Source organism: Tursiops truncatus, chromosome 5 (assembly GCF_011762595.2).
Source record: "Tursiops truncatus isolate mTurTru1 chromosome 5, mTurTru1.mat.Y, whole genome shotgun sequence".
Taxonomy (NCBI): domain Eukaryota; kingdom Metazoa; phylum Chordata; class Mammalia; order Artiodactyla; family Delphinidae; genus Tursiops; species Tursiops truncatus.
The window spans coordinates 30,101,574-30,125,691 of record NC_047038.1 but is presented as its reverse complement, the minus strand read 5'-3'; the positions used below and the strand labels follow the sequence as shown (position 1 = coordinate 30,125,691).

The 24,118-nt window shown below is 42.7% G+C and overlaps 1 protein-coding gene across 8 annotated transcripts; it reads right to left on the bottom strand.

The window, feature by feature from the left end:
• Positions 1-1,586: 1,586 nt before the first annotated feature.
• Positions 1,587-18,305, bottom strand: CASP6 (caspase 6). 8 transcript variants are annotated; one of them, XM_073804992.1, is made up of 9 exons: positions 18,180-18,305; positions 17,653-17,843; positions 12,099-12,138; positions 10,544-11,494; positions 10,121-10,267; positions 9,606-9,682; positions 6,172-6,347; positions 2,866-3,025; positions 1,587-2,206 (listed from the first exon to the last, which is right to left on the bottom strand). In XM_073804992.1, the coding sequence occupies exons 4-9, from the start codon at positions 10,567-10,569 to the stop codon at positions 1,968-1,970; spliced, it is 825 nt and encodes a 274-aa protein (XP_073661093.1). In that variant the 5' UTR covers positions 10,570-11,494; positions 12,099-12,138; positions 17,653-17,843; positions 18,180-18,305; the 3' UTR covers positions 1,587-1,967. The 8 variants fall into 8 exon arrangements, with proteins under 8 accessions (XP_073661093.1, XP_073661094.1, XP_073661091.1 ...); XM_073804993.1 differs by having other exon boundaries at positions 17,679-17,843; XM_073804990.1 differs by lacking the exon at positions 10,544-11,494 and having other exon boundaries at positions 18,180-18,304.
• Positions 18,306-24,118: the final 5,813 nt, after the last annotated feature.

Sequence of the window (24,118 nt, the reverse complement as noted above, 5' to 3'; positions counted from 1 at the left end):
GCAGCAGAGACAGCAGGCCTGCAAAGCCCAGCATAGTTACTCTCTGGCTCTTTACAGAAAAATTTTACTGACCCCTGAACTAGAATGTGAAAGACAGTTCTCAAAGAACACTGCTGTGTGTTTAGGGCTTCAGTAAAGTTGTCATGCGAAAAATGAATTAATTCTTAGTAAAGACAGCTCCCTTTGACTTGGATCTTCCCACTTGACAAAGTAAAATAAAGTTTAATTCTTCAGAGAAGGAGCTACACGTAGGTCACATTGTACTTACTTTATGACACGTGAAACTGATTTCTGAGTACCCAGGGGATGACAGCTCAGTGATCAGAGGCAAGCCTCTCTGACCTTTTTACTATTTAAACTGTAGTTTCTCAGATGAGACATGTCATTTATGTTAAACCTTTATAGATCAGTTATTAACAGAGAGTACGAAATTTCTACTCAAGTTCCAAGCTGTAAGTTAAACAGATTAGAACTAAAACTAAAGGAATCCAAATTACACGTTAGTTTTATTACAAAAGGATTGTTTTATCCTGAGACAATTGTTATAAACGAAATTCAGCTGTGTCCCTATGGCTTCCACAGCTCAAACTTGATGGCATTTTGACGCCCAGATAGGTAGGTACCAGTGTCATCTGTACAAGAGGATTTTACTCAGATAAACCTTTGGTCACATTCAAGGGAAAAAAAAATGTGTGTGTGTGTGAGGGGGGTTTGTTGAGCTTTTTAATAACATGAGCTAATGTCTCTTAGGTAACCAAAGCTGTATATTCTTTGCCTAGAGGGCCAGGCCCGTGTTCGTTGGATGAACTGAGGAGCGCTTCTGTAGTCATTTGCTCTTGCAAGAAGAGCCGGCAGCACCTGTGGGTCGGGGGTTAAAGGAAAGGTACAATGTTCAACCGACAGTGAAGTCCCTGTCATGACCACAAAAAAAAAGGTATAAATGTCCCACGGACCTTAGCGTACAGTTGGCACGTGTTTTGAACTACAACTGAAACAGCACAGGCAAACTACTGCTTCTGAACTAGGAACTCACAAGTTTGTTATCAAAGCCCAAACTTTTAATCATATTCAGCCTCCGGCAGGTTATTAACAAAACATATTACTCAAAATTTACATATCATATTAGTAAGAACTGAATCTTAAAAGTAACATCTGGGAATTCCCTGGCGGTCCAGTGGTTAAGACTCCGAGCTTCCACTGCAGGGGGCACGGGTTCATTCGCTGGTCGGGGAACTAAGATCCTGCATGCCGCATGCCACGTGGCACAGCCAAAAGAAAAAAAAGGTAACATCTATTATTCCATGAACATGATGATGGTCTGTGAGTGGGACTGCCGGACAGTGTATAGTAACTAACATGCAAGATACTGACAGAATCAAACTTTGCAAGTGTGTAGCCTCTACTGACTAAGAATTAACTGTGTTTTTATATTTCTTCCTCAGAATGCCATGTAATAGTTCTTGAAGACTCTTTTTTTTTTTAAGTGAGAGTTAAAGTCTTATATAAAAAGTGATAATTCATATGTAGATTAATTTATATGACCAAGTAAAACAAGCATCTATAAATTACACAAATGAGTAAGAATGTGAATTTGAAAAATTTAATAAAGGATGAATTTCAGATATTAAAGGAAAACAACAAATTATTAGGTTCAAAAACTTTTAAAAACATTATAAAGTTTTATAAAAAGTCACAGAATACAAGTTAAATCAGTCAGGTATTTTGACTAACCTTGCAATTTACTACAAAAGTCAAGTATTACAAATGCTTGTGGATTTTTATTTATAGGAATTCCCTGAGGATTTCAGTTCTACACATATCAAACCCCTTCACCATGTCCAATGTGAGCTGTTTTTTTGTAAAGTTCTCTCATTAGAGCTTAAGACATTTAAAATTGCTGTACCATTACCGAGTGATACTTCTTTATATAAAAATACAGATACATAAAACAAAATAGCACCTATCAATCATTTAGATTTTGGAAAGAAATGCAGCTTTTTAGTTAGCATTGAGGCAAAGCAGGGCACCTGCTTCTTTCCAATTGCACTTGGGTCTCTGCAGATGCCCACTCGGCGCTGAGAAACCTTCCTGTTCACCAGCGTGAGGAGTTCTGTGAACTCTAAGGAGGACCCGAATTTTCCCAGCATCTCGCACAAATCTTGAATGTACCATGAGCCATTCACAGTTTCCCGATGAGAATAATAACCTAAAAAAGATAGACAGGAGAGCCACTGAAGTTTTCTGGTCACTTACTGTGACAGAAAAACACCTTTAGAAAGTCTGAGTTCTTAAAACTCCTTGGAGAAGACTAAGATGTGCCGTGATACAGTTTTAAAAGTTTTCTCTGTTGACTATTCTCATGTGGGAAAAACGATTAATTCCATACAGTTCTATAAAAATAGGGTTAATGCTATGTAATTTTCTCCATTTCCTAAAAATTCCCAAGATAGTAGTAACCAGGCAATGATTTCTGAGACAAGCGATTAGAAAAAAGAAAAACATAAAATTATTTAGTGCAAGAGCAGAGAACAACTGTCATCAGAATAGTTTTCAACGTTTTCCGTGAGCGTTACCACAGAAGCAGTGTCACCATCAGTAACTGACATATTCTGCTGCTCATATTCAATATAATTAGCCTTGTAGCTTTCTTTAACATAGTTCTCAGGAAGGATTTTTCTGTAAGGTATTTTATCCTTTTAGATATCACTCTGATCACATGGCACAAAGAAGTCCATTAAGCCTCTGAGCTTCACGACCAAATCACATGCCCCATTAGAAGGACCTCAGCCAAGTCAAGCCCAGGTGAAACTTACAGGAACTTAGCCAAGAAAGCCAATTATACATTTGTATCAAACACCCACACACCTTCTGCCACAGAGTAACACATGAGGAAGTCTGCTCCAGCAGGAAGTGCGTAAACTGAGGCTGCATCCACCTGGGTTAGGTTGACATCCAGCTTGCTGGTCTGATGATCCACTGCGTCCAAAGGGATGACTGGCACGTCGTGCTGGTTTCCCCGACATGCCTACGAGACAAGCAGGAAAATCCCTTCCTTTACCTACCTGTTCTTCCCAGTGCTTCACGTTCACAGTGAATGTGTGCTTCAGTTCGCCTCCACTGCAACATCAACAGAAGCCACTTTACAGGAGCTTCAGAAACAATGCATTCAGCTTTAGAGCAGGCCAAAGCTGACAGGTTTTTTTCCTACTTACGTTTTCCTATAGTTAATGCTGATTGAATGGTACACTGTAAAAGGGAGAGCATCTGTGTTTTACAGTTTCTTAGGGATTACCCACACCATGGCACCAAGAGTCACCCTTTCTTTTAAAAGCTATAGTATGTGCCTAAGTGTTTCTATATAATCAGGTAATGTATTCCCAGATTGGGTTTTCCTTGCCAAGAGGCCGCCATAAATTGTTAAGGGTCAAAATGACACCACATGACCTGGGAGGACATCTATTAATGTGCCTCCTGCCTTTTGCTCCTACTTTAAAGTGAGGGCTCAAATTCTTACTAATTCTGACTCACACAAGGGCTAACATTAATTTCTACTCAAATAACTATTATGGGCTGCATTTTGTCCCTCCCCGATTTATACACTAAGGACTTAAATATATAACCCCCAGTATTTCAAATGTGACTGTATTTTCTGATATGGCCTTTAAAGAGATAGTTAAGGTAAAATCAGGTCCTATTGGTGGGCCCTAACCCACTGTGACTGGCATCCTTATAAAAAGAGACCAGGACACAGACATGCACAGAGGGAAGACCATGTGAACAGAAGCCACCTCCCAGGCAAGGAGAGAGGCCTCAGAAGAAATCAACCCTGCTGACACCTTGATCTCAGACTTCTAACCTCCAGAACCGCAAGAAAATACATTTCTCTTGTCTAAGCTACCCAGTTTGTGTACAGGCAGACCTCAGAGATATTGCAGATTCGGTTCCAGACTGCAGCAACACAGTGAGTATTGCAATAAAGTGAGTCACATGGATTTTTGGTTTCCCAGTGCATATAAAAGTTATGTTTACACTATACTGTAGTCTATTAAGTGTGTAATAGCATTATGTCTAAAAGTACAGACCTTAATTAAAAATACTTTATTGCTAAAAAATGCTAACCATCACCTGAGTCTTCAGCTAGTCATAATCCTTTTGCAATAGTAATGTCAAAATCACAGTCATAACAAATATAATGAAAAAGTTTGAAATATGAAAATTACCAAAATATGACACAGAAGTGAAGTGAGCAAATGCAGTTGGAAAAATGGCATCAACACAGGGTTGCCACAAACCTTCAATTTGTTTAAAAAAAAAAACACTATCTTCAAAGTGCAATAAAGTGAGGTATGCCTGTACTTTGTTCTAGGAGCCCCGGTAAACTCAATACAGTGCTCTTAACAAGATTCTGCTGTAGTGTTATAAATGCATTCATCAGTTCTGAAATGGCTGAAGAATTAGAAGCTTTAAAAGAAACAGTTCGGATGGATTTCAGAGTTATATAAATAGAAGATCCCTAATATCCTATTTTTTACAGGAAGATTTTGATCTTATATAGTATTACCAGGCTTATTTTCAGACCTTATTTTCAACTGTCTTCCTAAATGGAATGTAGAACACATGGAACTCAGTGCCATCACTTGCCAAATCAACTGCAGCAAGAATAAGAGCCAGCCTTTACCGGGGGCCTGCCGTGTGCCAGGCACTGTTCGAAGTGTTTTTCATGTTAGGCCAGATCATTTTATCCTCTCAGCCACCCCATGAGCCAGTGCTATTTTATCCCTGTGTCACAGATGAAGAACCTGAGGCATAGAGAAATGAAATAACTTGGCAAAACATTTTCCTCCTTTGTGGCCCATGAGTTATTTCCAATTCTCCTGTCTGACAGTGCTGGCCACTCCCTTTTTCATGAGCAGTCTCACCTGTCATTTCTTTTTTTTTTAATATTTATTTATATTTTGGCTGTGACGGGTCTTCGTTGCTGTGCGCAGGCGGGCTTTTCTCTCTAGTTTTGCCGAGCAGGGGCTACTCTTTGTTGCCGTGTGCAGGCTTCTCATTGCGGTGGCTTCTCTTGCCACGGAGCACAGGCTCTATGCGCGCGAGCTTCAGTAGCTGTGGTGCGTGGGCTCAGTAGTTGTGGCTCGCGGGCTCTAGAGCACAGGCTCAGTAGTTGTGGTACACGGGCTTAGTTGCTCCGCAACTTGCAGGATCTTAGTTCCCCGACCAGGGATTGAACTTGGGGCCCTGGCAGTAAGAGCACTAAGTCCTAACCTCTGGACTGCCATGGAATTCCCTCTACACTCGTTTTGCAGGCTATACTTGACATGGGGAAACTCATCTACTTCCGTGCCTTCCAGTACCACCCACCCATCCCCTCATTACTCCCAAACTTACTTCTCTAAGCCGGGCTGCCTGTCTCAAGTTCTAGACCTGTATCTCCAATGACATGTCTCACAGACACCCCAGTGCAGCTGTCCAAACATGAAACCAGGGAGTCATCCTTGACTTTTTTTTTTTTTAAGCCCCCCTACTCCCTTCCTCAAGGTACGGCAGGGTGTGAAACGTGGCTGTGTCCTCCATGCCGTTCATGGAAATAGAGGATTGCAGCCCTGGAACGTGAGGAATTCCCTTTTTTGTTCAGAATCCTTATTGAGGTACCAAATGATGTTATTCAAGCCCCCAAATATTTTTATCCCTAATACCAGTTTGGCAGTGGGTAACTGCATCTTGGCCTAAGGGAAAATGTGAAAGGACAAAGATGTGAAAGGACGAAGCAAGCTAGGACTAGAAGTCTTTATGCCCACATTCTTCCCACCAGCTAGCACGCTCTCCAGCCCCCAAACCAACCCTGGTCTTAACAGGTGGCCCTGCACTGCACTTGCCCACCAGCAGGTGCTCGTCCAGCGGCTCTGCCTTGACACTGGGCTGGGCCAGGGAGCAGCACATTCGTTATTTTGAGTCATTTCCAATGTCAATCCAAGTAATAAAGATACTGAGAATCTTTATGTTAAGAAAGAATTACTAACAGCTCAAACTGCAACTCTGGCTAGGATTCAAAAAGGGCCTTTCCGATTTACTGGAGAAAGTTACTTCCGAAATCAGCTTTAGTTCTTTCTAGTCACATGTACAGAACCATGGCCTTGATAATTAAGACTATAACATAATCAGTCTTACCTGAATGATAAATATCTTGGGTTTTCCAACCAGGCTCTGACACTTGTCTCCTTTGAACAAGCCAGTCAGTGTCTGAATTTCAATCTTGGCATCATATGCATAGATGTGGTTGCCTTCACCGTGACTCAGGAAAACACACAAAAAGCAATCGGCGTCTACATGGCTAGCGGTTGATGCTAAAAAGGCACCCAAAAGTTACTCAGAAATGAAAATAAGGTGCTTATTATCTACATCTAAAAATTTAATTTACTAATATTAGAATAAAGTTACATACATACAATTGAGGGAGGGGGAAAATTTGTTATAATATAAAATGTCTGTAATGAAACAACTTAGAATTTAATCAAGCAATAATTTATACCATACTATATCTGATTTTTTAAAAATCCAAATTATTACAGTTCAAAGTAATAGAGGTGAACAGATTTTGTTAGCTCTCCTAAAACACAGAATAATGGCATGGAAAACCTAAAGGGATTATTGTGGGGAACGCCCTTAAAAGATCCAAGTCATTTTGGCAATATAAGTTTCTTTGAATCAGCAGAGACCTTCTGGAAAGACCCCAAAACTACTACATAACACCTCCCTACGTGTCGCTGCACCTCCAAGGTGTGCAGCACCTTCACTATATGTCCGCGGCGCTCAGAGCTTCCGAAAGAGTATTAAGACAGGAGAGTGATGTCCTCCAAAGCTGAGGAGCAAGCAAAGTAGAAAACCTGGTAAGCAGCCAGTTGAAATTATTTACAGGTTAAAGAAGAACTCTTCCTCAAAAAATTAAAAATAGAACTACTGTATCCTGCACTTCCACTTCTGGGTATTTATCCAAAGACAACAAAAATGCTCATTTGAAAAGATATATGAACCCTCATATTCATTGCAGCAATTATTACAATAGCCAAGATATGGAAGCAACCTAAATGTCCAACAGTGGATGAATGGATAAAAAAGACGTGTGTATATACAGGGGCTTACCATTCAGCCATTAAGAAAAGAAATCTCGCCATTTGCAACAACATGACTGAATCCTGAGAGCATTATGCTAAGTGAGGGAAGGCAGAGAAAGACATGGTCTTGCTATATGTGGAATCCAAAACGCCAGCCAGCAAGCAGGCGACCAACCTCAAAGATGCAGAGAAAAGACTGGTGGCTGCTGGGGCAGAGGCAGGGGTGGGGTGGGTGTGGCCAAATGGGGGAGGGGGCAGAGGTACTAACTTCCAGTTCCACAAATACATAAGTCCCGGGGACGTAATGGACAGCATGGTGACTGTAGTTAACAATACGGTATCGCATACTGGAAAGCTGCCGAGAGAGGAGAGCTTCAGAAGTCCTCATCACAAGAAAGGACAGTCTTTGTAAGTACGTACGGTGACAGACGGTCACCACACTTCCTGTGGTGACCGTTTCCCAGTGTATGCAAATACCAAATCATTATGCTGTATACCTGAAACTAATGTTATATGTCACTTATACCTCAATTTAAAAAAAAAGAGCTCGGAAGAAAGTTTAATTATGTAAATGTTATAATAGTCCTTTGACAAATTACTTAAAAATCCATGACATGTAGTGATTATTACAAACGTAAGTTGTGAATTTACCTACTACTGCATAGTGATGTAGAAATTAAGAGATAATGTAGCAGGAATGTACAGTGGAGAAAGGACAGCCTCTTCAATAAGTGGTGCTGGGAAAACTGGACAGGTACATGTAGAAGTATGAGATTAGATCACTCCCTAACACCATACACAAAAATAGGCTCAAAATAGATTAAAGACCTAAATGTAAGGCCAGAAACTATCCAACTCTTAGAGGAAAACATGGGCAGAACACTCTGACATAAATCACAGCAGGATCCTTTTTGACCCACCTCCTAGAGTAATGGAAATAAAAACAAACAAATGGGACCTAATGAAACTTGAAAGCTTTTGCACAGCAAAGGAAACCATAAACAATACCAAAAGACAACCCTCAGAATGGGAGAAAATATTTGCAAATGAAGCAACTGACAAAGGATTCATCTCCAAAATTTACAAGCAGCTCGTGCAGTTCAATATCAAAAAAACAAACAACCCAATCCAAAAATGGGCAGAAGACCTAAATAGACATTTCTCCAAAGAAGATATACAGACTGCCAACAAACACATGAAAGAATGCTCAACATCATTAATCATTAGAGAAATGCAAGTCAAAACTACAATGAGGTACCACCTCACACTGGTCAGAATGGCCATCATTAAAAAATCTACAAACAGTAAATGCTGGAGAGGGTGTGGAGAAAAGGGAACCCTCCTACACTGTTGGTGGGAATGTAAATTGATACAGCCACTGTGGAGAACAGTATGGAGCTTCCTTTAAAAACTACAAATAGAACTACCATATGACCCAGCAATCCCACTACTGGGCATATACCCTGAGAAAACCATAATTCAAAAAGAGTCATGTACCAAAATGTTCATTGCAGCTCTATTTACAATAGCCCAGAGATGGAAACAACCTAAGTGTCCATCATCAGATGAACGGATAAAGAAGATGTGGCACATATATACAATGGAATATTACTCAGCCATAAAAAGAAATGAAATTGAGCTATTTGTAATGAGGTGGATAGACCTAGAGTCTGTCATACAGAGTGAAGTAAGTCAGAAAGAGACAAATACCGTATGCTAACACATATATATGGAATTTAAGGGAAAAAAAAAATGTCATGAAGAACCTAGGGGTAAGACAGGAATAAAGACACAGACCTACTAGAGAATGGACTTGAGGATATGGGGAGGGGGAAGGGTAAGCTGTGACAAAGCGAGAGAGGCATGGACATATATACACTACCAAACGTAAGGTTGATAGCTAGTGGGAAGCAGCTGCATAGCACTGGGAGATCAGCTCGGTGCTTTGTGACCACCTAGAGGGGTGGGATAGGGAGGGTGGGCAGGAGGGAGGGAGACGCAAGAGGGAAGAGATATGGGAACATATGTATATATATAACTGATTCATTTTGTTGTAAAGCAGAAACTAACCATTGTAAAGCAATTATACTCCAATAAAGATGTTAAAAAAAGAGAGAGAATGTATATAAATCAACAGTATTATGAAACCAGTAAAAAACTTCGGTATGGAAGGAGTCAATTAAAAAATGACTACCCAGCATCTGTAGTATTTGCATTTTTGGCTTTTAATTGCCAAATGAAAAGATCATTTTATTCATTTCTAGAGTAATAGACTGTATCTTTGGAGGCACAATACTTTGCAAAGGTCTCTAAATCTGGTAGGTAGAACAATCAGAGAGGCACAACCAGAACCTATAACCCATGCTAAATTAATTGACAAGGCTTTTTCACAGTACGGTTAATTATTTGGACCTGTCTTTACACATAGGATAATTGAAAACTACTCAATCCCATCAGAGGAATATGAATAAGAAAACTATTGATACCTACCCTCGTGAATTCTGAGCAGTAGTTCTTCTGCTTTAAGATCATCAAAGCATTTCACTTCAAATCCTAGATCTGAAAACCTGGAGATGATAAATTAAATTGGATGTTAGCTTATGAGCTATTCAGAGCTGTCACACACCCCTAATTATTTAAGGAATCTATACACATTTTTATGACATATAAATTGACTTTTCTTTAGAGAGAAAGAAAAATCAAATATGACAATGATCATTGTCCTTGATAACCCTCGGTAGGAAGGGATTTGTTCATGATAACTGGTTTAAGTTACAATGCTGCCATCTACTATGCAGACAGACTTACAACAATGCAAAGAGTGTTAACATTTAATAGAACAGGATTGGGGGGAAATTCAGGCAAGTTCTTAAGGGAGGCTGTGCCCAAATGAGGTTCATCCTCAAATACTCTTGCTCTGTTATTTCATCAGTGTGGACAAGTTTTGATAAGTAGTTATCACTTAAATATCTCACCATCTCGACATATAGATCAAACCATACTACCTGCGCTTAAGATTGTCTCTGTCGGCGCTGGTGCCCTGCCTGTCTGGTAGGGTTAAGTGCCAGAAGAACCTCTCATGATTGAAGATTAAAGCAATTCCTCTCCTCTTGTGGTTCATTTTGTACGTTTCTGCCGGATCAAACACTTCTCTGTTAATGAAAAGTTTTAAAAACAATCACTTAAGTCATATTAAATAACGAGCTCCTCCAAGCCCAAGGTCAACATATAGAGTAGATAGAGGTCTGCTGCATCCACCTCCTCTGCTAGGCGGACAGACCACTGGTGTGCCCCAGGGAAGCCTCCCAGCCACACTGGCAAGGAAAGTCCTGAAATATTGGGTGGACCAAAAAGTTCCTTCGGAATTTAAGTAAAAGACAGACACATTTTCCATCTTCACCAAGAACTTTATTGAACAACATATTTACCGTTTTGTTGCACTACCTTCTGCCATTTTTCAGGCAACTTCAATTCCATCTTCTCAAAACTTTTTATCTTTTTGAGAAAAAAACTGTTCCAGGTGCCTTTTACAGTCTACCGGGGAACTGAAATTTTTTTCCATTAAGAGAATTTTGTAAAGACTGAAATAAATGGAGATCTGAAGGTGCGATGTCTGGTGAATACGGCAGATGAATCAGAACTTCCCAGCCAAGCTGTAACAGTATTTGCCTGGTCATCAGAGGAACATGCAGTCTTGCGTTATCCTGATGGAAGATTAGGCATTTTCTGTTGACTAATTCTGGACGCTTTCATCGAGTGCTGCTTTCAGTTGGTCTAACTGGGGGCAGTACTTGTTGAAACGAATCGTTTGGTTTTCCGGAAGGAGCTCATAATACAGAACTCCCTCCCGATCCCACCACAGACACAACATCACCTTCTTTGGAATGAAGACCAGCCTTTAGTGTGGTTGATGGTGGTTCATTTCGCTTGCCCCACGATCTCTTCCATTCCACGTTATTGCACAGTATCCACTTTTCATCGCCCGTCACAATTTGTTTTAAAAATGGAACGTTTTCATTACGTAAAGAATCGCATGTGGAAATACGGTCAGGAAGGTTTTTTTTACTTGACTTATGTGGAACCCAAACATCAAAGTGACTGACATAACCAAGCTGGTGCAGATGATTTTCAGTGCTTGATTTGGGTATTCTGAGTATGTCGGCTATCTCCCGAGTGGTAGAACGTTGACTGTGCTCAATTAATGTCTCGATTTGATCGCTATCAACTTCAACTGGTCTACCTGACCGTGGAGCATCGTCCAGCGAGCAATCTGCAGCACGAAACTTTGCAAACCACTTCTGACACGTTCGATCAGTCACAGCACCTTCTCCATAGGCTGCACAAATCTTTTTTTGCGTTTCGGTTGCATTTTTACCTTTCTTGAAACAATAAAGCATAATATGTTGGAAATGTTGCTTTTTTCCTTCCATCTTCCATATTAAAATGGCTACACAAAAATTCACCAAGTTTGATAAGTCTTTTTTCAAATGCATGCTGATATGACGGCTGTCACAATACAATCTAACAAAATTGTTTTGAATGAAGTTAAAGACAACTAAGTGCTACTAGAGCCATCGAACGGAAAAAAGCGAACAAGCTTTTTGGCCCACCCAGTATTCCTGTACCAACGGGTAACAGCAGCCATGCTGAGCACCCCTACGCCCACCCCAATCCCTCTGCATGGGTGTCTTTCCCCCAGGTCTCCAGGAGTCAGCGACCAAGGACAACGGCCTGGCCCAGGCCTAGCCCCAGGGCCCATGTCATCCCAATTGTTCAGTATTTTGAACCTCAGTCTAGGTCCCTTCACAGCCAGGGGCAGCACACCTATACTACCCTGCACATCTACAAACCAACCCTCCAAATGCTAAAACCTGACATTCTCAGTTCTGCTTTCTAGCTCCCAGGTCCCTTTCTTGCTTTGATTTCTGTAGGCTGATCATGATCAAAGGAAAAGACCTTTACTGGTAAAGAGCACATTTTTACCTCGTAGGGAAGGCATCTGTTTCTGTCATGTTTTGCTCACCTATTAAAAAAAAGTTGGGTTTTGTTAATATACTTTTTGACTTACGGTCATAAAACACATCAGGAACTCCCAGCTGCCTTGACTCCTATACTCTTAAGCCCCTTCTGTCTTGGTTAGTTTAAAGGTCAAAGTACATGAGAAGGAGTAAGGGAGAAGGAAGGGAAAGTGCTATGAATAATAAACAAATTAGAGTGGCATGGACTTATATACACTACCAAATGTAAAACAGATAGCAAGTGAGAAGCAGCTGCATAGCACAGGGAGATCAGCTCGGTGCTTTGTGACCACCTAGAGGGGTGGGATAGGGAGGGTGGGAGGGAGGGAGATGCAAGAGGGAGGGGATATGGGGATATATGTATACGTATAGCTGATTTACTTTGTTATAGAGCAGAAACTAACACACCATTGTAAAGCAACTATACTCCAATAAAGATGTTAAAAAAATAAATAACTATAAATTAACAGCTCAATTTTTTCTCACCCCCAACTCTTACATGCAAAATAAAACAGATTAGAAATGGAGAAAATTTTAAAAAAATTTTTTAATGGAGAAAATATTACTCAAACACATTCGTTGCAAAATATGTCTAAAGTAACAAATGTAGCTCTGTGATTATGCAGCTCAAATGAAATATGAAATTGCTTGATATTGCAGAAAATGTTTTTGCAAATATTCTCTGAAACAGAGAAGGGATTAAGTCAAGCAAGAGAACGGAACAGAGCGTGGTTAATACTGGATTACCCTGCCACCTGGAAGAGGTAGACGTTTGGTGGAGGAAGGGAAAGGGCAAAGGCTCAGACTTTGATCTCCTGAATGACACATGTGCACTTACGACCCTGCCCTCTGCTCCTGACCCACGAACAGACTTCCCCACCCCCGAGACAGCCTCTCACTGAATCCCTCTCTACTCCCGGGAACAGTGCTGTGCAACACAGCTCTCTGCAATGACAGAATTCCCTACACCAGAGCTGTCCCATAGGGCAGCCACTGGCCACATGTGGTCTTGAGCACTTGAAATGTGGCTAGTGTAACTGACGAACTCAGTTAATTAAATTAATTTAAACGTGTGGCCCGTGGCTTCTGTATTGGACAGCACAGTCAGTCTAAGCATCTTCTACAAGAAGGGCCCATACGCTCATAAATCTGTTTTTACCTGATAAACTTAAGAGCTTAAGAGGGGAGGGGAGAGAAGGTAATACAATATCAACAGTAGAGCAAGATGCACCTCTCAGTTGAGGTCTTTGAAGGAAGCGCAACAGACCCTCAGGGTAGACTCCTACCCATCATCTCCTAGTCAAGAGGGTGGGGTCCCCCTCTCTCCTTGGAGTCTTCTCCCTGACGCCTGACTGTTCTAACCTCGCGTCTCCTCACTGACAAAAATCCGCCCAGGGAGGGAGGATGAGGTGAGATGGGGAATTCAACTCCAGGGCCCTTTACCAGTCACTCTCAGCCTGTTCCTCACGTAATGCACCCAGCATTCCAGCCAAGACCCCACAGCGGCCTTCCCCTTCCCCTGTGCCATAGGCCCCAATCAGTTTTTCTTAACCTTTTGCATCAGTTCCTGGCCTGGGTGATAAAATGCAGATTCCTGGATCCTAACCCTGACTTACAGAATCAGAATCCTGGGAAAGGTGACAATCTGCATTTTTAACAAGGTGATTTTTACTCACACCAAAGATGAGTCAAAAGCAGCCTCTAGTGCATCCTCCCCACGCTCCCAAAGTTTCTGTGCGACCCCACATCTTGCTCTAAGGTGGATACTTCATATTCCACACCCTGCTTTACTAGGAATACTTCCTACCAAGCACTCCTCTATCCAGGGGGACTTCCCTACAGTACAGCTGCTCTACTGGGGGATTTCCTACTCCACACAGTATTCTAAAAGGGATCCCACCGACTCCACCCACTGCTCTACTGAGGTTACATGGTAGCTCATACACTGTTCCACCAGAACACTTCCTCCTCCACACACTGATGCTGGGGACACTTCCTGCTGTACACGCTGTCCTCCCAGGGACAGTACTTACTCCACACACTTCTCTACTAGAACACTTGCTGCTCTGCACACTCGACACTGGGGATACTTCCTACCACGCACAGTGCTCTCCAGGGATCCACAAACTCCTCTACCCAGAATACTTCCTGTACCACACACCAGTCTACCATGAAACCTCCAGCCCTACTCCACTACCAGGGCACTTCCTTCTCCACACACTGCTCTACTGGGGACACGTCCTACCCCACACACTGCTGTACAGCTGATGCTCCCTAATGAGACACCCCTCTACTTGGGATGCTGACCCAGTGAGCATACGGCTCTCTGGAGGATACTTCCGAGTCCACAGTTATGCCCAGGATACCTCCTCCTACACACCCCGTTCTACCAGGGTTACTTCCGGTGCCACACACTGTTCTACCCGGGAGACAGAAATTGCTCTACTCGGAATACTTCCGACTGCACACAGTGATAAACCGGGATGCTTCGTGGTCCACACACTGCTCTGCTACGGATACTTCGACTCCACGTACTGCCCTACCTAGGACACAACCTATTCCACACCATGCTCTATCCTGGAGACTTCCTACTTCACACACTGATCTACCAAGGTTACCTGGAAGCACCCACACACCGCTCTCCCCGGGACACGTCCTACTCTTCTTACTCTACAGATCACTCTACCCAGAATTCTCCCCACTCCACACACTGCTCTACGGAGGATACTTCCTTCTCCGCACACTTTCCACCGGCGATACTTCTGGCTCCACTCAGTGCTCGCCCGAGGATACATCCTACCTTTCCTACTCCACACACTGCTCTCTGTGACATACTGCTTACTAGGACGGGGCTCCACCGGAGCAGAGTTCCTTAATAGAGAGACCTCTTTACCGGGATACCCCCTCCTCAACAGCGCTGTGCCCAGGGACACTTCCCTCCTGCACTCAGTGCTCACCTAGGACACTTCCTGCCCCACGCACGGCTCCACTGAATGTACATCCTACGCTTCCCACTCCACAAACAGCCATACCCAGAATGCTTCCTACTCCACACGCTGTTCTCCTGGGATACTTCCCACTGCACACGGCTCTATGGCATGCTTCCTACTAAGACTCCCCGCTACTCAGGGATGCTGCCCTTCTGAACACACTGCTCTTTGAGCGCATAAACTCCTCCACCCAGAAGATTTCCTACAACGCACTGATACATCATACTTTCTAGTCCACACACTGCTCCCCCTGGGACACTTCCCACTTCTGACAGTGCTCCATTGGGGATACTTCTACACCCTGCTCTTCCTGGGCTACATCCTACTCACACACTGTTCTAACTGGGATTCCTCCTGCCCCACAATTGCTCTCCCCCGAAGAGCTCCACACCCTGTCTACCGGGGTACCTTCCTGCTCCCCACACTGCCCTACCAGAGCAGTGCAGGGTTTTCTCTCCTTCCATTTTCAAAAGCTTTTGTTCCAGGAGCCTTTTAATAACCTCACGTGCTTATCATTAAACCACTTATACAATAAAGAAATAGAACCACTCAAACTAAACACATGAAATCCCTATCTGAAAGCCAATCACCTCCTTCACCCGCCAAGAACCTGCACAGGCTGGAGAGCACCTGAGTCTCTTCTGTGATGCCCAGAGCAGTAGCAGACCCGGCAGTTCACCTCTCCCAGCTTTTGCACCTTGTTGGCTAGTGAGCCTAAGGCAGCTTGAAGTGTCCCTGGCGGAAGCTGTGCCAACTGGCCGGTCACCAAACTAACTCAAGACCTTGAGGGTGAAAGCACTGGAGAGGTACACCCGACTGGGTCTTTAAAGTTCCTTTTTCACAGTCTGAGGAAGGAGCTTCCCAATTCTCCTGGGCTGGATGTAATTTATGCTGTGCATTTGGGTCATCTCAAATACTGCCCTCAGCTTACAGACTTAGGAAAGATGGCCAGTTTTAAGTAGCTCAAGATTAATTTGTTTAAAATGACATTCAATTTCAAAGTAAACAGATAGGACAATCTCAGTGAGGCATTTTTTAAAGTTTTTTTTTTTGTTGTCACTGTTAACATGATAGTTGTAGAAAGACACTGGGCTGTGAAAACTTCAGTTCTGATCCTCACAGGCTCTAACCTTCACTCTGCTATAAACAGGCACCCTGTATCCTGCAATACCAATTACTGACCAAGTCCAGCTGCCACTCTGTTCTAGCAGTTTGTTGAATCAGAACAGAAAGCTATGAAGACAGACATTAGAACTGAGGTTCCAACACTTTTCCTGGAGTTGATCAATTTTACCCTGCTTCCAGAGAACATACAATGCGACTCTGTCGCAGTCACTTTAAACTGCATGTACCCAGCAGACCAGCTTTCAGGAAGGGTGTGCTTTAACAAGTATCATCGTACTGCATGAGTACAAACTGGCTCTGTTGACATGGAGAAAATAAATCTTAATGAGGGAGATACCCTATATAACATTTACAAATTCCTGTTCATCGGCAATCTTTTCATCAAAAATGTTTCCCAAAAAAAAAAAAAAAGGTTCCGCCACTAAACCTGACTCTTGACCTCTTCTCCCCTCTCCTTGCCTCTGATTTAAGCAATTTTCCTCTCCACCATAATGCAACCACGACCTCATTGCTCCTTAAACAAGTTTAATTTTTACAAAACCAATCAATCATTCCTTTTTCCTCCACACCTTAACCTGTCAATGCCCCCAGCTACCATTTGTTGATGGCGTGGCACTTTAGATAACTTTATCTCACTCTGCTCCACAGGCCCTGTGAGACAGAGAAAGTGCAAGAGATTTGTCCAAGGTCAGTGCCCTGGAGTTGGTACTGAAGACACCGTTCTGACTGTAGATTCCAAAGTCCCTACACTCCCTGTCACCATGTTAAAACCGCTCCCACCAGAGAGAGACCAAAAACCTTTCTAAACTAAGTGTTTGTTCATTTCTCCCAACTTCTTCAGCATCTACTGTTGTCATCGTCATTCACTGCAGTATCTATGAAAATCTACCCATATTCCCTATCAACAATTGGTTTATTAATCCTACTTTGAGTGACTCATGTCAGGCCTGGAACACACTGGAAAAGGGGTAGGGTGGGGATTGAAAAGGGAGCAAGTAGGAAAAGGAAGGAGTGGTGGGCGACATGCGGTGACTAGCGGTCCCTCAAGCATCCTGGACCCCTGCCCCAGCTTCCCACCCCTCACCACTGGTTCCAAAAGGGAAACGGCCACTGGACCTCGCACTGTCCATCAGGGTAATGCCACTTCCTCCCGAACAACCATGGTGACTTTTACAACTTGCCTCTGGGGCAAAAGGCCTGTTTTGTGCGGCGAAGAATAAAAAGCTCTGAAATAAAGGCGCTCTGCATCGACTGACTGCCAGCGCTTCAAACCACCCCCCACTTTTTTTTTTTTTTTTTACTATGGCCAGAATTTCTAAACCTTATCAGTAAAATAATAAGTGACAGGGAAGAACGTTCTAAAGCATGCGTTTTGCAGAAGATCATTTTGTAGAGAATAGTTACTGTGGCTTTAATTTAAATTCACGAACAACTGCAGGTTTCCTGGAGGCAGGAGAGCCATGGCGGCTGTGCAGCCGCCGACGCCTGGATTTCGTCTCCAGGTTCAGAGCGGGCAAGCCCGGGGGCCTCTCTGCCCGGGCACTGCCTCGGGCCGGTCACGCTCCATTGTTACTGCAGGCAACCACTTCTTTTAACTGAGAAGTGAGAAAACAAAACAAGATCCAATCTCCAAAAGTTAACTTTCTTATGACCAAGCGCAGTTAAAGTTTAAATAGCCCCGACGGCTAGAGAGAGATCAGCGCCCGAAGGACAAAAGCGGCCAGGGCACGCCCCAGCGCTCGGCGCCGCCACCAGGGACCGCAAGGAGGAGGCGGCTAGGTTCCCGAGTTGTTTTTCTGAGCCCAGAAACTAAGCTGCGCCCACCGGACCTGAGCGCTTCCCTCCAAGACCCTCAGCTTCTTCTGGCCGCCGAGCAAAACCGGAGGAGCCCGCGTCCCCGCCCCCGCACCCCCCCGGTACCCGCCGCCTACCTGCACCGCGAGCCCCGCGGAGCCCCGACACCGAACTCATCGCGGCAGAGCGCGCAGCACCGACGCCCGGGCGGCCTCCGCTTCCTGAAGCCGGGCTGCAGCCCCCGCCCCTTCCTCCACCCCGCCCCCGCCTCCGCTACCCCCGCGCCCTCGCTCCCTGCCCGCCGCCTGCCGGAGGGTGGGACGGGGTCGGTGGTGGCAGTGCCCCGCGCAGAGTTAAGGCCCCTTTCCGTCACGCGGAGTTCGCCGAGGCAAGAGCGCCCGGGCACGGCAGGGGACCCGGTCTCCTCCGCCTGGCGCCTTGGAGAGCCGAACCCTGCTGTAGGGAGACGTCAGATTCCGTCCCGAGCACGAGCGGCGGCCCCGGGGTGGGAGGCTCCAGCCAACTGCAGATGACCCGCGGCAAGCACCACGCTCAAGCCCCGCCCCAAGCGTTTGCTCCTCCTCACTCCCTCAAAGGTGCAGGCGGTTGTGTTCCTGCTTCCCTAGTAGTCCTTTCTCCAGTACGAGTTATTGATAGGATTTGTAAGAATTTACAATACTTTAAAACGCTCTTTGTTTGTATAGCGGATTCGGGCCAAAGTAAACTAGATGCCACTCCAGGATTCTCAAATGTGGCTTTTATAAGTAGAGGTAATTCGGGGAAGGAATCATGCAGAAATTAGGAGACCGGACTCTGGGGTCTGTAGACTATGGCTTTTAACGACCCAGAGCATGTCTGTTACATTTAATTGAGCTCCTCTTCGGGTGGTTGGCTAGTGTGTAAATTTGCTTCAACGAACAACTCTGAATCGGAAGAAAAGGTGGCTTCCTCTCTCCCAACTTCTCTGGGTCTTGCCATTTAACAAGTAACCGACATCAGACTGGGGGAAAAATGTGTTAAGGCACCATTTCTAATACATTAAAGTAAGTATAAGGGATCCGTCTTCTATAAGCATCACCCCTTTATTGGGGAGGGAAAAATAAAATCTAACTTGGTAACTTTTCCTACATGTACTTGTGGACCATGCTTGGTCATTGAATAGATTATGAAATCAAAGGATTTTACTCCACGCCACTTACTGTTCAGTTCCTTGTAGGCATATTTCAGGAGTCACTAGCTTTGTTCCTTATTCTGCGGTGAAGACATGGAGGATCGGTATCTCCCTCGCATGGTGGTTGTAACAACTGAGTTAAATCACTGTATTCAGAACAGTGCCTGGCTTGTGAAGAGCTCAATACATTTTTACTGCCACCACCTGAAGCTTATGGAAAGTAAAATTGGCCTTCTTACGGTTTCCCCATTACGAAGCAGTTGCTTAGTATGTAGGAGGTGCTCAATAAATATTTATCCATTGAATGAGCTTCAGGGTTTCAGCATATGCACTCTGGACTTTACCCAGTTTGAATGAGTTATCTGACCACCAGAGCTTTCCGGTCCTTCTGCCTGGTTTTCAGGGTCTCCTCTGCTTGAGCCCTGAAAACACTCCTTATATAGAAGTGGAACTCCAACTGGCTGACCTTCCATTTATCTGAAAGGAGCAGATGAAAGGAATTAATTTTTTCCCCCTAAGTGTCTTATCTCAGAATATTGTATTGCTTTTATAGCATGTGGTTATATATATTGTCTACCTTAAGAGATATAAATACAAAGCATTAGGGTACTTATTTCACAATTATAAATGCTAAATTCCAGCTTTTTAAAGCAATAGCTATCCCCCCAGTAAAAAGGGTAAGTGCCTGGGATTGAGAAATGGGCTGCCTAGGTTCTAATCCTGACTCCACCATTTTATTGGCTATGAGACCATGGACAAGTACTTAAGGCAGTTTAACCTCCCCCAGCTTCAAATTCTTCTCTGTAAAATGGGGATCAAATTTACTCGATAGCTGAGATAGTAACTGCCAAAGTCCCAGAACAGTACCCAGCCCACAATAAGCTTTCAGTACATGTTATTTTTAGCTACTGAAGATTACCTACACCAGTTCTCAAACCGTAGTCTCTGAACCAGCAGGATCAACATCATCTGGGAACATACTAGAAATGAAAACTCTTGGGACCTACACAATCAGACCTACTGGATGAGAAGCTGGCGGTGGGGTCCAGCAGCTCATTTTAACAAGCCCTCCAGTGATTCTGCTGCAGGCTCACGTTTGATACCTAGACTAATTAGAACCCTACCAAGGAATCTCTTCCTTCTCAAAGAAGAAAAGAACCCAAAGCATTTCCATATTATTAAAATAATTAAGATATACTAAAGACCAAAAGTTAACAGGATGGCTTGATTCTTGCCATTATAGTGACTTTTAGTGACTTTAATTTTTAGTGACTTTTAGAAGTCACTTTTATGGATTTTCTGAAACTGAAGCTCTTAGCCACTGTTACCTATCCCAGGAATGAAATATATGGAATAAAGTTAAATTCAGAGATAATTCTAAAACTTAAATTTTGGCCTTTTCTCTTTTTTCAGTGTTACCCCACTAAACCTTGTTTTTTTCCTATATGAATCATAGGAATACCAAATTTCTACAATTCTGATTACTACACTTAAGAAAACTTGAGAGCCAACAAAGACATTTGTAAGGTAGGCAGCAAGGAGACTCTGAAGGATGTTTTGGAAACCTAATAAGCCCGAGACAAAAAAAAGCATAACATCACGGTGACCTGTACACAAATATGACACTGCTGATCTGGTTTTATTTTTATTGTTTTTTGTTGGTTTTTTTTTTTGCAGTACGCGGCCTCCCGTTGCAGAGCACAGGCTCCGGACGCGCAGGCTCCGCGGCATGTGGGATCTTCCCAGACCGGGGCATGAGCCCATGTCCCCTGCATTGGCAGGCGGACTCTCAACCACTGCGCCACCAGGGAAGCCCTATTGATAACTATTAATTTAGCTATTTTTCATATACTGGTTGTACACAATTCTGTGAGAAAAACAGTAAACTAAAGGGGCTATTTCAATCATTAGAGCCAGGTGTTATACAAGACTTGAATATACTGCAAGGAGTTATCTGTGAATTTTGACCAATGCAATGTAACCTACGTGGAAGGATCCTTACCTAATAGGTTTCAGTCTACTCCCCAAAGTTACTAAAGTCAGTGTACTAAAAAGAGTTGTTTATACAGAAGGACTCCATTGTCTTCATTTTGTTAGATGTTATTCCTATTTTGTACCAGGATAAAATAATGACCATTCTGACCTCCTGCCAACCTTGTACTTCTATAAGTACTGGCAGAAATATCACTTTTTCATTTTAGGGGGAAGTAGTTATAAGCTAACAAAACAACTTTTTAATTAGTACTACTAGTCTAGACTAGTCTAGGGGGTCACTGAAGGAAATCCTGCTCAAAAAATGTGTTTGCCCTCATATTTCAATTCTGTCTTCCTTACAACTTCTTTGTGCCTCAGTTTCTCCACCTATGAAATGCATACAGCTATATCTGTTCCTCGAAAAGGTGTGTCAAAAGACTTTAAAAAGACAGGCATTATTTGAAGGCAATATAGTTTTATTATTTTAAAATATCAATATATGTCTTGCAAACAGCTGCTAAAAGCTAGTTTTTTGGGGGTGATTTTGTTTTTTAATTTATTCTGTGGATAAGGAAAATACCATCCTTAAAGCTTAAATATATGCCCTGTCGTACAGAATTCAAGTGAAGACAGTACAAACTTATCTTCAGCTTAATATATATACACATAATTACAGATATGTACATGTACATGGGTTAATATACACATATTTTCTAGCTCTGTTTGCTGGGAGGGTCCAGAAGCAGTGATATCCCAGTAGAAACAAGCTATCCAGTGTCCAGATCTTGGTTTCTAAGTTCCACTGTATACCATTCTTCAATAAAAGGAACCTTTGAAAAGAGGCTGATTCTAGGGCTGGGGCTGCGAATATATAAGATGAGCCTGAAGCAACTTTCCTACTTTCTTACCAGAAAGGATGGAGATGCTCAGAAGTCAAAAGGATGGTGCAGGTCAAAGACACACAGAGTCAACCTGACGTAACTCCCAAAGGCCAAGCTGGAACAATTTGTAAATATTACCCACAGTACAAAAGAAGTAGGCACGAATCCATACTGACACAAATAACTGAATAATAAACAGGTGTGGGGAGGGGCGGATGGTGACAAGAATTTCAAGTACTACAATAGATACACCCCCCTCCCAGGAGGCGGAATATAATCTTGCCCACCCCTCGCCTCCTACAGACTGGACTTGGTGACTGGTTTCCAAAGAACAAAAGCATGGAATGGGAAAAACAGTAGCTTTACAGTGGAGGAAACTAACAGACACTACCTTAACCAAATGTCTAGAGTTTACACAACATCAAGTTGATAGCAGTCAACTACCGATATGATTTGATAAGGAGAACCACTCACCTCTTGGTTTTCTTCCTAAAAATCCATAACCCTAATCCAAACATGAGGAAAACGTTAAGACTAACCCAAACTGAGGGACATTCTACAAGACACCTGACCAGTACTCCTCAAAACTGTCAAGGTTATGAAAAACAAGGAAAGACAAGGGACCGTCACAGACTAGAGGCTAATTAGACATGGTGTATCCTAAAGTGGATCCTAGAAAAGAAAAACGACATTAGTGGAAAAACTAGTGTAATCCTAATAAAGTCTAGAGTTTCGTTAATAGTAATTACAAATGTTGGTTTCTTAACAAATGTTTCGTGTTTATGTAAAATGTTAACATTAGGGGTAAGGAGTATAACAAGAAGCCTCTATACTATCCCTGCAACTCTTCTGTAAATCTAAAATTATTCCTAGATAAGTTTTTTAAATTTGAACATAAAAACTGCTTCTACTGATTTTTATACATAATTTATGACCATGAATTAAATATTTTACAAAGACATTCTGACTTTGTCCTCTTGAGAAAGCCAATGCTGCCAAGAGAATCCATGAATTTATTACAAGTTTAAAGTTACCTGGAGCCCAGTCTGCTTACTTAGCCCTGAGGGATACACTTGCCTTGTCTAATAGAGGACACATCTATTAGCAGAATAGCTGCCACCATCTCAGTTTGGAAAGCCATCAGGTTCTCAGCAATAACATATATTCAAAGTTAGGAATGTGGCCCTTTTTCCAGAACATATTTCTCATTCACCCCAATTCTGCCTGTATTGATTTAGAAAGAACCACTTCTGCTGGTGCTGTCTTTCTCTGACTTTCCAAGCAGTTCATCTTAATAACTTTGGCCAGAGGTTACCCCAAAAATATACATGGCTTGGGATCTTGGGCTAGGGAAAGTCGACAGCCAGTGGTAAGCAAAGAATGGTAGAGGAACACAGCTGAGCTTTCCAAGGGGTTGAAAAGCTTTCAATCCTCACAGACATTTTCAGAGGCAGTTGAAGTTCTGGGCTTTGCTCTTAAACATCTGTTAATAATTTTCTATAAAAGATAGTTCTTTGGATCCTGTTTTTCCATCCCTTTTGACTCCACAGTTAAAGACTTAAAAAACCCAACAATATCAAGAACAATTTTTATGAAGGCCAATATTAGTAAAAGGTTTACAGTCTTTTAAAAATATCCCAGAATCTACCAAGAGTTAAGTCCTAGGGAGTAAACACCAAAGCATGTAACGCATATAATGCTCTGATGTGTATATTAAACAACTTTTCATTTGTCTCATTAAATCCATCTTTTCTCCAATTTAGGCAAAGTTTATAGCAAAATGAAATGAAATTTGTCATGAGTGGTTCATAAAATGGGATGGCTATGCTTCTGAATTTTGTTCAAGTCACCTTCTAGGCACATATTAATACCTAGATATCCTAGTTTTGTTTCCTAAGGGGTCCAGGAGATGGTTCCAATTTTACGAGAGAAACAGACATGTCCTTGTAACTAGTCCTGTCATTCACAGAAGTGTGGCTTATTCATATGCTCAATGGGTAATGGAAAAAACTGTATGTGTTAATTAAAAGAGCAAAAATAAAGTCAGATC

Bases quoted from the DNA above. Each gene is read 5' to 3' on its own strand.
- CASP6 (XM_019927794.3), bottom strand. From the start codon at position 17,378: ATGGACAGTGCGAGGTCCAGTGGCCGTTTCCCTTTTGGAACCAGTG. The intron at 12,139-17,332 runs GTGAGGGGTGGG...TTTTTTTAATAG, and splicing joins TTTCCCTTTTGGAACCAGTG to GTGAGCAAAACATGACAGAA. The intron at 10,268-12,098 runs GTAAAAATGTGC...TTTCATTAACAG, and splicing joins ACAGATGCCTTCCCTACGAG to AGAAGTGTTTGATCCGGCAG.